This window comes from Melanotaenia boesemani, chromosome 15, assembly GCF_017639745.1.
Source record: "Melanotaenia boesemani isolate fMelBoe1 chromosome 15, fMelBoe1.pri, whole genome shotgun sequence".
NCBI classification, from domain to species: Eukaryota; Metazoa; Chordata; class Actinopteri; order Atheriniformes; family Melanotaeniidae; genus Melanotaenia; species Melanotaenia boesemani.
In genome coordinates, this window is record NC_055696.1 from 1,527,012 (window position 1) to 1,542,148 (window position 15,137).

The following is a 15,137-nucleotide window of genomic DNA, read 5'->3' on the forward strand; positions in this document are numbered from 1 at the left end:
ACACTAAATAAAAATAAAAAAAATGATGTGACATTTCTTATATCCATGAGTACCCTCCGAGTTGTTATTAAGGTTCACCAAAGCGGTGGACTCCTTTTTATGGGCAGGTGAAAGACTCCTTTTCAATAAAACCAAACTACATGCTGCCAGTGAGGATAGTGGTTTTGGTCTGCCTGGAGTGGATTGGTACCATTATGTTTTCGACCTCAGCCAGTTGTCCAAAACATTCAGAGAAGAACCCACGATGGGTTCCAGTAGAGCGAGAACTTAGATGTATGTATGTGTGTGTGTTCTTTCACATTCACACCAATACAAACCGAGGCAGACAACTCTTTTCAACGGGGTACATGTACATACACCCATGCCATTGGACTGCAAGTCTTTAATAACCAAAAGAAAAAAAATCTCCATACAAAAGTATATGTACATGGTCACTTACTGAGGTGTGTAGCAGTTTATGGAAACAATCTAACATGGTTCATCTTTCAGTTTTACATACAATACTTCTCAACAGTCAGCAACCATGTCACTGGATCTAAAACACAGAGGCTGCATGTGGAAGTGCATCTCCGTCACGGCAGGTGATGCAGAGCAGCTGTCCGAGTTGGTGGTGGTGATATCAGTCTAAGATTTGAGAATATTCATAAATGACGTGATCAGGAAATAAAACTATACATTAATTTTCTTTGCAAAAACACTTGAGAGGCATAAATAATGTAATAATTGAATACCAGTGCAAGAAAGCATCCAGAGCAGGGAGACAAATCACAGCTGGACTTGGGCTCTTTCGATTGACAGCTGACGGGGAGCCTCCGAGCATCCCAACAGAACAGAGAGAGTACAATTTGTTTCTGCTCAATGTACAAATCAGTGGACATTAACAATCAAATTAATGGTGAGAGGGTACAATAAAATAAAAAAAAATAAAACAAAAAACAGAAAAACAAAGAGTGGGCACAGATTGGAAAAAAAACAAAACAAACCAAACAAAAAACCAAACGATTGCACCGTTTCCCTGCTATTTACTGGGAATCCAATCAGCCACTCTTCTAAGCCCTGAAGGAGAAGCCCGTCTGGAGACTGACAGGTGAGGAGATGAAATACGTCACAGTTGCTCCGACTGGGCTACTGGTTCCAGCTCCCACCTCACTTCATGGAAGCCAAATCCTGCTGCATTCAAAGGTCACTGGTGGGTTTTCTAACTGATGGTGTGACTGTGTTTGCATGCTGGTGGGAAGCACACATATACCCGTCCTGCACACGTCTGCTGCCATGCACCCTGAATGAAGGCGCTGGAATTGTGTTTAATCAAAGGTGGAAGTGCTGGGACAGCTGGCTCTCAGAAAAGGAAAAGAAAAAAAGCTCCAAGCAAAGCAGCGGTGAAACGTTCTGTGCAGGCGCAGGAAGAGGACTTCCACACAGGAAGAGGACTTCCACACAGGATGCTGAGTGTCGTCGTTAAATTAAGTTTAGAATTTATGATGATTTTTATTTTAGGGCAATAATAATTTTAAAACCAAAAAACTGGGATAGTTGGTGCATTTTCTCAGCAAAGCATTAATGGTCCCCTGTTATGCATCAACAGACTAATACACAGTGATCAACAACCTGAGACCAGATCCATGAGTGACTGACAAAAAACTGAAATGTTTCACGCCTGGTATTGGTTCTATATTATTACCGCTGGCATCAAAAAGTAAAGTTTAAGCTCTTTGTCCCAGTATTTGCACGTTTGACTAGTTTTCACAATGGTAATGTTTACAATAAGTGCAAATTGGTTATTCCAGAAAAGCTCCCATCATTTTGATGCTGCAGTTAAGGAGAGAGGACCAAACCTCCGTCCTCTCAGTCTGTGCCCCGTGTGCAAGCTTAGTTTTCCAAGCCTCCCTCTCCGCTTAGGTCGTCTGCTTTACTTATCTGAGTTTTTGCGCGGCCGACGGAAACTCGACATGTTCTCATTTAGTGCGTAGATGCGTCTGGAGAACTCCTCGAACCCGGCCACGTCCAGCTCACCCAGCACCTGCTCGTCACACTCCACAGCTACTGCGTGGTCCACAGGGATGCAGCGGTAGTCGTCCAGCCGGGCCTCGTCTGCTAACCCCAACCCTAACCCCATGCCCAGGCCTAAACCTGTGGCCTCTGTGCCCATTATCTCCTCAGCTTGCTCCACAGAGCAGTGCAGCTCTGGGACCGGGCTAACGGTACCCTGTCCTGGTACCAAGGATCCATTCATGGTGCCCATGTGCTGGTTAGCAGGAGCCGTTTCTCCGGCGATGTCTTGCGTCACAGAAAACGTGGATGCAGCTGCGCTGCTGGGTGGCTGCTCTTCAGATACTTCTTTAAGTGCTTCAGTCTCTTCGTCAACTATTTCGCCTTTCTCCTCCTCCACTGCTGTGTCCCCACCCTCCTCGCTCTCCTCCCTTTGCTCTCCTGGCTTGTCGGCCTCTGAAGTCGAGGTGAGGTTAAGCGTGGCCATGCTGGCATCGAGGGAGGAGGACAGGTGTTTGGGTGCCGGTGGCAGCAGGCCTGCGGGGGGCTGCTCTACACCCACATCTGTGTTGTAACTGGGAGGAGTAGCTGGTTTGTACTTGAGCTGTGCCTCAGCCTCCGAGCTCGCCCTCTTCCTCAGGCCTCGGTCTGGAGAGCTGGTGTGGCATGTGTAGCCCATTTCTGAGGCAGCGGACACACCCAGCTGGGATTTGATGGGAACTGGAATGGAGCTAGAGACGTGATGTCGGTCACTGTGAGAACCAAAGAGAGGGACATCTAATGAGTGAGCACATAGAGAAAAGAAATGATGAAATACCTCATCTAAGATAAGATTAAGTCTTTTTTTATTGAAGAGAGAGGGATTTTCTACACAGGATAATGCTTATCAGCACCCGTCCACCCACAGCACCCAGCTCCCTGCAACTAATCCAGGGGCAGCTGCAGCTCTTTGTAAATCACTCCACCTTCCAGCATTCAGAAAACATTTGTGCAGCCTGTGAGACTACACTCATGTTCTGTTGACTGGAGGAGCACAGCAGGCGTCCACCAAAGTATGTCAGATATTTTTTTGCAAAACAGATAACAGACTCAAGATCTGGGACACCCCACCCAGCAACAGAACTGGAGTCATAAATCTACTTAAAAGGGGGGCTCACCGCCTCTACCAATAGACAAGGCCATGTACAATTCAGGGGGCTGCTTAAGTGCTCTCTTCAGCGTGACCATACTGCTTTCTTAGGAGCTGAAGCCCCTGTGTCCGAGATTTAAAAATGGTTGTAGGACAAGTTTGAGTCATCATAGACGTCCTCCTACATCTTCTCCTGTCCCCTGACGATAACTCTAGTAATGGGATCGCTGGTTGTGACATGCATTTGTTGTCCATTAGCAAACAGCCAGATGGACAGTTTCACAACCAAACACATGCCGGACCCAGAGTCAAAAGGACCCTGAGCTTGACCCCTGCAGACACCCTGCTGAGGTGGTCCTGACAGGGTTCACAGGCAGGACACTGCTCAGGCAACACAAGCTCGTCATTGTTAAAAGAGGCTCATCAACTTCAAAGTGTGTGCTGCAGCCTCTGTATGAAGGTACGGCAACCCGTCGAGGCACGCAGATGTGGATACTGATGGCTAACCAGCATCAGGGTTAAGAAAACTGAAAAAACAGAATGAAAACCTGATCCACTGAGTACTCCTTTTTAGTGGGCTGAACAGGAGTTGGACAGCGCTTACCTTGGCAGAGCACGTCCACCAACACACATCATTTCATATAACTGCCCACCCTCCAACAAGTGTTTTTAATACTGCAGCACAACCTAACTGGGGAATAAAGCTCTCTTCGCCACCTCATTTTTTTGAGGTTATAAATAAAAACCTAACAGAAAGGAAGAAAAATTTTCCCCATCTCAAACACTTATTGGATTTTTTAAATGAAACCATTGTGAGCTCTTTGAAAGCCATAACCTTGTTTCACTGGAAAGGAACAGAAATAAATGCCATTAGAAGTCAATTATCATTTAAGTAAACAGAAAAAGTTTACACAGGTCTGGATCCTCAGCTGCAAGTCAAAGCTTTCTATACGTCTGCAGGTCACTGCCTTTCTCCGCCACAAAGAAATCTTTACCAACACTGACAAATGCCATGTTCGTTATACTGAGGCGGAAAAATAAAAACTGTGTTACTTTATCACACTGTTCCATTATTTCTGTCAATGTTCGCAGCAGAGCGTCGGCCAAGCAAACCTCTGGCCAGCCAGCACGTTTTTTCCTCGCTCTTACACCAGTGACATTGTTTTTAATACAAGCAATTAAGCTGCACATGTACGGCCATGGCGAACATTTGTGGCGATTAACGAGCTGGGAAGGCCGAACTGGGTCACACGGCTACACGGCGCTGGATGAGTGCATCCACATTCCTGCTCTGTAACTGCTTTCTCCCTTAACTAAATCATTTATATAAGAAGTCAAGCTGTTTTTCTAAGAGCGGGAATCAAATTTAAGGGTCGGAAAAGCTGATCAGTCCATCTTTGGCCCAGACGTTTGGTAAATATATTAAGACAAGCCTTTCCTATTTTCCTCTGGGATTATTAATGTTTTTTTTTTATCTCATTTCATTACCTGTCTGTTAGATTCGTAGGAATCTGAATTTGGTAAATGCATTTTTTTAAGTTATTGATAAGATGCTAAATAAGCCAAATTGGTACTGGTAAATCAACATTATTGTGTTGCCGTTTAACTCAAAACACTTTGCATCAAAGGGTTTAAATATTTGCTGCTTAAGAGTCCCACGGAGACGATATTTGCTCCTGATTTGTTGCCAGGCATCTCTGAGGCATGACAAACACATAAATTGATGTCATCTATTAGATGCTGCACCCATTAGAGTTTGTTATTGTGCATGTAATGATGGAAGTGGGAATATCTTCAAAATTCCTCACATCTTAAGTAAGTTTATCTTGATGCTGTAAATGCTTAGGCTTTTGGAAATATTGCTTTCAATTATGGTTTCAAATCAGGGTACAGATTTCAAACCTTAAGTGGAGCTTGGACTTGTCTAGTGAACATATAATAGCTGCTGATGAGAAAAAGTGTGGCTGTTCATCTCTAATAGAAAATACAGAGCTGGGTAGTGATAGGTTGCCAGGTTCAGCTGTAGTTCAGGCTGACAGGAGGTCGTTTTTTTCCCTCTGAACTCAAACCTTTTTCTTAGCCTTCGTTCTTCACACTGCTGATGTCAAACCTGACCTATTTTAACCTGACTCCAACTCTGACCAGTTCCCCACCAGGCTTTACAGGGTGTCGCAGGACTCAAATCCAAATCCTGGGAAAAAGTCACAAACTGAAGCTTTGACGAGATTTGGTAGGTTGGTGTTGAGCTGTACACCAAAGAAACGAACAGTGAGACTTTTATTTGCGTCTTCCGTCATAGGTCTGTTCTTTTTAATGGTTGATTCTAAACACAGAGTAATCAGTGCTACATGACCAACAAACTGACCTCCCTGTGATGCATTAACACGTTACATGTCATAACTTTTATTTATAAAATATTACAGTAACATCCAGTAAATTTAGGATGAAACTGCATTATTTCCAAAGAATGACAGCACGTCATGTTAAAAGAGTAAATCTTCTGCAGAAAAATCACATAAATACAAAAAAGGAAATATTTATAATTTATTTCCCCAAATCAGCCATTATTAGAAATACAGTGAATCTATGGGACGCCTGTCAAGCTTAGTGTACCCTGGAAAATGACTATTTTAGGCTTATAAACTATAGATTTATTTTCCTGTTTCACTGACAAAACAGCAGTTGTCTAAATATCAAAACTCTCAAGATGATTCTTAAAACATGAGTAATTTAGCCGTTTTCATTCGCTGTGGGCTGGGGGGGGTCACATTCTTCAGCTGCAGTGTTCAAGCTGTCTGGCCACCTTGCCTCCCCCTTGTACACAGCCCGGCTTCCAGGCAGCGGAGTGGGATAAAGACCCTGTGAACCTCTGCCAGGCCTCGGTGGATGTGGATCGGCAAAAGCGAGCATGTTGAACCTGTTTGCTTTGATCTTGGCAGACTGTGCAGTTTACAAAGAACCGGTTTCTGGTACTGTCTTCTATCTGCCTCTGGGTAATAGATTCACCATCTTTCTGCTGTTTCTTTTCCTTCAGCAGGAAAAAAAACGCTGTGCTTCCCATTTTTTTTCAGAGATTGACTGTATGTACTCTGACAGGTCATGATGTGTTTCTGAAACATCACTGTTTGGAAAAGTTTAAAGATATGATCAACGGCTTGCCAGATGAGTGTCACACAGCCCTCTAAAAAAAAGATGACAGACTTTGTAGTCCACTCTTCTAAACTATAACAAGCACTGGGTTTGTCCTCAATATTTCCACTTGGTCTGTATAACATGATGGTCCCACTCTGCTACCATGGCGAAGGATCTCCCCGCAGACAGGCCGCATGCTGAACTGGTTAGATATGGAGGAGGATCTGCTTCTAAAACTGTTCCCCTAGTCATATCCTACATAACATCACCCGTTTGGATGCGTGGAAAGCAGGAGGAGGTGGCAAAGAGAGGCAAAGGAAAGAGATTATCCTGTCTCTCACAGTCTAAACGAAAATTACCTGCAGCTGCTTTATAGCCTTTTTATGCATCCATGTTTCATAAGATGGGCCCCCGCATGAGACACTGTATCTGAATTTAGACGTTTTCCAACCAGAGGACTGGAATTGATATGGAAAGGAACTTGTGTGTAAATGCATATCCCCCTCATTACAGGGCTTTGTGAAACCACCATCATCATCCCTGGAGATTTCCCTCTTTTTTGAAGCTAAATAAAAGATATAATATCTATTTTCCTGTAATGAAATATCTGTAAATGTATTAAGTACTGTAACTATATACTACACAAATGGTAAAATGTCTTTTTTGACAATGTGTTAATGCATTAATTTTAAATATAAAATTGTAAAATTACATCAAGTTTGACTTCATGTTTCTTTTGGTTTGTTTTTGCAAACTTAAATTTTTCTGAACATTACTTTAGTTCCACCCACAGAACAGTAGGTGTTTGCATATTTCAGTACTGGAAACCGTTGTATTTATCTGTGGGGTTGGCCAGATCAACATGTTTAAGTAGCGTCATTCAAACATAGCTTACTATAAAGTTTAATTTAAATAGTTTTAGCTCACATACACCAACAGAAAGACGGATTAATTTAACACGCAGCGTTGCCAGGGTTGTTTAAAAGCTAGAGGTGGACGAGAACAACTGAAGTTTGTGTTTGTGTGGTAACAGAGATTCTACGGCACTTAAAGAAACTCGCCGCTATCAACTCTACAGTAAATAAAATCCTTATTGCTTGTTTCAGCAGTTTCAAAATCTAAAAATGTGTGTTTGTCTCCAAGAAAGAGGAGAAGCTCTGACACAACAAATGAGACTGAATAACAGTTGAATAAACTCAGCTCCGGTTGTTTTTTGCTCCCCACTCAGCTGATAGTTTGGGTGAGACTGCGGCAAACCACTACAGAACTGGTACACTTCCAACTCAACTTTCCAGTCGCATGTATGCACACACACACACACACACACACACACACACACACACACACACACACACACACACACACACACACACACACACACACACACGTATACATAGCTTTCATCTCATGTATCTTTGGGCTCTTCCACTTCCAATTAAGCAGAGGGGCCAGCGGAGAGCTGATTTGGGAATTTGGGCTTTTCATGGCTTCTTTTATTTCAAAACAGAAGATTATTCAATTAATGTGGGCAATACACATTTCCCCCTTTGCTGACCCTCGGAGAGAAGCGGAGATCAAAGACAGCTTCGTCTTTTTTAGGGCAGTGGAGCTGAAGTCTGACGCATACCAACTCCAGGTTTTAGAGGAGGTTACGTTCAGGCCAAAAGACTGTAGAAGACGAAAGGCAGATATCTAAGCTTGAGCAGGACAAAATGGCTGCTGCAAATCTCATCAGACCTTTCTGATATGCAGAGATGGCCTATGGTTCAAATGCATGGCTGCATCAAATACTTCCATATGATTTTAAACTGCAATATTCTTTCACTACAGCAGTTTCACATATATGGCACAAATAAAACTTTGAATAAATAATAAATGAAGGTAACAAACTACTTTCTTTGCTTGCTATCTTGTAAATTCCTTATTGATAAATCTATTGTTTGATGGATAAAGTTCAGTGTGTGTAAAAAAGCTAAAGTTATCTCGAAATCAAAGTAAGGTGAATCCTCAGAGTTACAGACAGGTAATTTCAGGTGGCAAGGGGAGCAAAAAATGGTATTAAATAAATAAGGTTTGTAGGCTAAGGCTTTTACATTTTTAACTTCATAATGTTGAGGTATAGCTGTAGGACAAGCTCTGGCTCGGCCATCTGCATCATAAATATAACGTCTTTCTTAAGAACTACGCTTTATGGATGTAGATGGTTTGAGATAAAGATTGGGATGTTTTATTTAATCATGTAGTTTTTACGGCTGTTCAGAGTTGCTGAAGTGGTGCAAAGCGTGCACCATTCAGCAGCTGGATGTCTGCTTCTTTCAGGTCCTGGTGATGTTGGGAGCATCAAAGCGTTTCATTTCACTGAAGATGGAACTGAACGTATTGCTGATGATTTTTCTGCTGCTCTGTAGTAATTAAACTTCCAACACAGACTAAAGAGCTGTGGACAATGGAAAGATGTGATGTGGTACAGAAGCAGTGAAGGAGGGACTTGAGAAGTCTGCTTTCCTCCATGTCCACAATAGACAAAAAAAAAAACAAGATTCTTGAGAAGATCAATTTCCTTTCTCCACATTCCTAACAAATACTATCAGTAATGTCAGTTAACATGCAACAGAAAGAATAATTAAAAACAAAACAGAAAATCCAGGCTTATAAAGAACCGGCCACAGACCTACGGTTGGCTAGAGTTTTGAGATATTCAGTAGTTCTTTGTTCTGTCTGAAATTATAAAGCTGCTTCCTCGCAAGGCCTTTCTTAAAACGTCAAAACTCAGCACGATTTACCTTTATTTATTAAATTTACTGCATCACAATGACAAAGATCTGAGAGAAATAATAAATCATATGATGAAACTATTTTTTTCCAGTTGTTAACTGTACGAGTTACGTTTTGTTACCTTCAACCACTGAGCCAATTTCTCCTTGTGCAGGAGGTTTTTCTGCATTGGAAAGCAGCCGTATTTGAACCATGATGTCAACCAGATAAGATACGAGTAGAAGAAGAGGACTGCTTACAGCGCAACAACGAGGAAGAAAGAAAAAGTGGGAGCTGTTTGGTGGGAAGTTTGGAAGGGCACATTTGAGAAATGGATTATAATTATGTAACTTAAGAACATGCAGTGCACTGTGAAACACATCCACAGGACTGTGGGGAAAAAAGCAAAAACTCTGGAGCAGCTTTTCTTTTTCTAGATGAAAACTGATGAAGAACAAAGAACTTTGGACTGACACTGAAGTCGCTTGTCTCTTCTTGGCAGCTAAATTGTCCTACTGATAAACGGTAGACGTAGTTTGTTGCTTGACAGTGGAGGGATGGAACCTGACATGGTTGCCATGTCAACCTCAACTGCTAGATGTTAGCAACTGTTACGCGGTTTACAAAACAAATACAATAAAAAATAAATAAAAAAATCCCTACATGGCAAAAGTATATCAGTGTACAATAAGGTATTCAAGTTAAAACATCCATCCATCCATCTATCATCCATCCATCCATCATCCATCCATGATCCATGATCCATCCATGTATCATCCATCCATCCATCCATCTATCATCCATCCATCCATCAATCATCCATCCATCCATCCATCATCCATCCATCCATCTATCATCCATCCATCCATCTATCATCCATCCATCCATCATCCATCCATGATCCATGATCCATCCATGTATCATCCATCCATCCATCCATCCATCTATCATCCATCCATCCATCAATCATCCATCCATCCATCCATCATCCATCCATCCATCTATCATCCATCCATCCATCTATCATCCATCCATGATCCATGATCCATCCATGTATCATCCATCCATCCATCCATCCATCCATCCATCCATCATCCATCTATCTATCTAACATCCATCATCCATCTATCTAATTATCATCCATCCATCCATCCATCATCCATCCATCCATCTAATTATCATCCATCCATCCATCCATCCATCCATCCATCCATCCATCATCCATCCATCCATCTATCATCCATCCATCCATCTATCATCTATCCATGATCCATGATCCATCCATGTATCATCCATCCATCCATCCATCTATCATCCATCCATCCATCCATCATCCATCTATCTATCTAACATCCATCATCCATCATCCATCTATCTAATTATCATCCATCCATCCATCCATCTAATTATCATCCATCCATCCATCCATCCATCCATCTATCATCCATCCATCCATCATCCATCCATCCATCCATCATCCATCCATGATCCATGATCCATCCATGTATCATCCATCCATCCATCCATCCATCATCCATCCATGATCCATGATCCATGATCCATCCATGTATCATCCATCATCCATCCATGATCCATGATCCATCCATGTATCATCCATCCATCCATCCATCATCCATGATCCATCCATGTATCATCCATCCATCCATCCATCCATCCATCCATCCATCTATCATCCATCCATCCATCATCCATCCATCCATCCATCATCCATCTATCTATCTAACATCCAAAATCCATCAATCTAATTATCATCCATCCATCCATCCATCCATCATCCATCCATCCATCTAATTATCATCCATCCATCCATCCATCCATCTATCATCCATCCATCCATCATCCATCCATCCATCCATCATCCATCCATGATCCATGATCCATCCATGTATCATCCATCCATCCATCCATCCATCCATCATCCAGCCATGATCCATGATCCATGATCCATCCATGTATCATCCATCCATCCATCCATCCATCCATCCATCATCCATCCATCCATCTATCATCCATCCATCCATCATCCATCCATCCATCCATCCATCCATCATCCATCTATCTATCTAACATCCATCCATCCATCATCCATCTATCTAATTATCATCCATCAATCATCCAATTATCATCCATCCATCCATCATCCATCCATCCATCTAATTATCATCCATCCATCATCCATCTATCTAATTATCATCCATCCATCCATCATCCATCCATCCATCCATCATCCATCAATCTAATTATCATCCATCCATCCATCCATCATCCATCCATCTATCATCCATCATCCATCTATCTAATTATCATCCATCCATCCATCCATCCATCCATCATCCATCTATCTAACATCAATCCATCCATCATCCATCTAATTATCATCCATCCATCCATCCATCATCCATCCATCCATCCATCCATCCATCTATAATCCATCCATCCATCTATCATCCATCATCCATCCATCTATCATCCATCATCCATCCATCTATCATCCATCCATCCATCCATCATCCATCCATCCATCCATCCATCATCCATCTATCCAATTATCATCCATCCATCCATCATCCATCCATCCATCCATCTAATTATCATCCATCCATCCATCATCCATCCATCCATCATCCATCATCCATCTATCTAATTATCATCCATCCATCCATCCATCCACCATCTATCATCTATCATCCATCCATCCATTTTTTTTCAGACATAGACATCATACTTATATCTGCAAATAACTAGAGTGTGCACATCTGTTTTATTTCTGTAAATATTTTATACCTTAGATCTTTCATTTATTATTTATTTCTATACTGCTCTCTTTGCACTGACACTGGGGACGGCTTAATCTCGTTGTACATGTGTATAATGACAATAAAAGGCATTCTATTCTATTCTATCTATCATCATCCATCCATCCATCCATCCATTCATCATCCATCCGAAGTTGGGCCACGGGGGCAGGTAGCCTAAGCAGACTTCCCTCTCCCTGACCGTTTTCTCAAGCTCCCCCGGGTGGATCCCGAGGCGTTCCCAGGCCAGCCGAGAGACATAGTGCAGCCAGCGTGTCCTGGGTCTTCCCCAGGGTCCCCTCCTGGTGGGACGTGTCTGGAACACCTCACCAAGGAAGCGACCAGGAGGCATCCTGACCAGATGCCGAGCCACCTCATCCGGCTCCTCTCAGTGTGGAAGAGTAGTGACTCTACTCTGAGCCTCTCCAGGGTGGCTGAGCTTCTCACCCTGTCTCTTAAGGAGAGCCCAGACCCCCTGAGGAGAAAACTAATTTCAACCGTTTGTATCCTCCATCTAATTTTTTTTAGTCAATACCTACAAGTTTCAAGTTACTTGTATGTTTAAACTTTTCCATTAATACTGTGAGGTTTCAAGTTACAAGGTTCAAGTCCTTGGTGTACCAACAGAGGTGAACCACTCTGGGCCCCTGAGCAAGCCCATTAAACCCCCACAAGTACAACAGTAGTTTTACAAATAACCACCTCACAAATTAATTATATGTAGTCATTCATCTGTCTGTAGAAAGTTCTTTTCTCTCTACTAGGCCCATGTTACAGGGCAACCACCAGGCCGAACAGAGACTTATTATTCTGGCCTGTTTGTAGCATCAAAGTGACACATTTCTTCAGGTTTGTTCATTCCCTGATCTAAAAAAACAGTGTTAATCACAGTACAAACAGCTGAGTGTGTCCAACTCAGCAAAGAAAGTCTGCAAAGAATTACTACTGAAACTGGAAAAAAGGAGAAAAAAAAAATATCCACTTTGAGTGTGCAACTCACTGGCGTACAGACATGCGAGCGCTTAGAGAAGCATTTCTCCTGGATCACAGTCTCACAGGGAAACCAAGCCAACAGGCCTTGTCCAAAAGTGTTTTGTGTTCTATAGTCAGTCGCTTTGGCAAAGTTTACTCTGGTTTTCCATGTTGTCTTTGACACTATGGTGTGTTATTTCCAGTTGCATGTTTTTTCCTTAAAAGAAGATTCTTTAAAAAGAAAAATAAATTGTAAAACGATTTCCGATTGTTTCCAACCTTTAATACTTGTGTTTTCTTCAGGCAAAAATGGCTAATTTGATAAATCTTCTATCTTCTAATGTAATGTTTGTAATGTAAAAACATTTGTGGTGTCAGCTCATTCTTACCATCGCACCATCAGGCCGTGTTCCAGGAAGTTCTTCAGGTTGGGCAGTGTCTGCTGCAGATCGGGGGTGGTCAAGCCATGCTGATATCTCAGCTGTAAGACAAGGAAACACAAGCTGTATCATTAACTTAAAACAATACACTCCACTGGATTAGGCCACACATACAGTATGGAGTTGGCTGCACGTTGCTCTGGCACACATGCACTCAATGTCTGGAGAAGCCAGAAATATCCAACAGAAGATGTCTGAAGTCCACATTCTTTCACCATGACACATTTTTTATTCTCCCCTTTACACCATTACTCATGTGGACGTACAGCGGGCACCTTCTCCTGATAACAGACATGTGTGATAATGTGTAAGGTTTGTTGAAAGACAGGAGATGAGATGCGGGCGGCAAGAAAAACACTTCTGATGAAACATCTGGACAAAATGGGGCAAAGAGCATGTTCGAGTCCTCATTACATTCTCCCATAACGCCCTTCTCTCTTTTTAGTAGACTAGCTTCTAAAACTGGCCTTACACAGTCCTTCCCTTGAACCACAGCGCTCTATTTCATGGTGATAGAATCAAATACAGTGAAGAGGGGGGAGCAGCGGGGCCACCTTGAAGTTTCAGCTCAACTGCCAGAAAAATCTTCCTCCAACAGTTGAGTGATGTCACAGCAAAGCCAACTCTTGTCCCAGAGAGTTTATTTAACCTGTATGACTGAACAGCAGAAGAGCATCATGCCGCACGTCCAGCTTATATCTCAGAGGCCCCTTTGTCACACATGCTGCCTGCACCAGCTGACATCTGGTTTGTTTCCACACGCTTCCACGGCAACCGCGGGCTTTTTTCTCTTCCCAGACACACACACCTCTTTGGGAAGATATGAATTGCACATGACTCTGACAGCCGACTCACTCAGGATAACATGTTGCTTTTTCATATGTGAGCATAAAAAACGGATGGCCGACTTAATGATAAGAAATGAAAGAGAAATAGATGTTTGGGCCTCTGAGACTGAAGGTCATGGACTTTTGTTAAGGAGGTTTTCTTAACCAGTTAAGGAGGAGATAAAAGGTTTTCAGGGCATCTTGATAAAACTTTATTTGCTTTAATGGAGCTGAAAGAAAACCATGTTCAGATTTTATATTTAATAAATTTTAAGTAAGCTGAGACTTGAAATAAAAAGTCTGATGTTCTCAAGCTCTTCCAGCCAGAATTTTATTACACAGGGAAATTTCTCTGGCTCACGTTTGAGCAGAAGAACTGGGAGCAAAAAAAAAAAAAAAAAAAGAAAACGAAGACAATCCGACATATTGATTGGCCAGGAGCAGCAATAAATGTTTTGGGGTTTCTGTCTTTAGTTTGATGTTCAGACCTGTGGTTTACACACGAATCTGTCCAGTATGAGCAGGAGGAAAGGCAGCGAGATAGCCGGCATGTTGTGCTGCGTGCGTTCTATGTCATGTCCTCTGTTTGGTTCACTGCATGGTTCGTTTGCGTTCACACTGAAAGCAAACCTCACCAGGATTCACTTGCACGTGAGCTGAGACCCCTGTTTCAGACCAGAGTTTGTTTAAAGCGGACCAATCAGCAGCAGCATGAACTGTGCACATTAAACCACGTCTGACTGCGAGCCATTTCTTGGCTATCATCCTTCACATATGGATGTTTTTAATGTGTTTACCCACATGCCCTGCGCTGAAGTCCACTTCCTGCATTTAGTCCACTTGAAGGTTGCAGAGCTGAACTTCTCTGACTGGTTGAATATTCTCCGTATTTTGTTTCCCCCGATCGGTTATAGACATCTCGGGTTTGGTCATTTCAGTTTCTCATTAAATATGAAAACTTCAAGTAGTTTCAAAATGACATTTGTTTTGGTTACAAACTCAAAATGTGGGAATAGAGGTCAGGTAGTTAGTTAAGGCTGATCTTTCTGGGATCAACTTCAGCTACAAGCAGTGTTCT

General features: G+C 42.3%; 1 protein-coding gene across 1 annotated transcript in view; it reads right to left on the reverse strand.

Annotated features, from left to right (window-relative positions):
- Window positions 1-362: 362 nt before the first annotated feature.
- uvrag (UV radiation resistance associated gene) overlaps window positions 363-15,137 on the reverse strand; it is a 93,715-nt gene continuing 78,940 nt past the window's right edge. The window contains exons 14-15 of the mRNA XM_042008702.1: window positions 13,182-13,273; window positions 363-2,741 (exon numbers count right to left, since the gene is read on the reverse strand). Coding sequence (XP_041864636.1) covers window positions 1,910-2,741; window positions 13,182-13,273 — 924 coding nt within the window. The 3' untranslated portion in view covers window positions 363-1,909. The remainder of the gene's footprint in view (window positions 2,742-13,181; window positions 13,274-15,137) is intronic.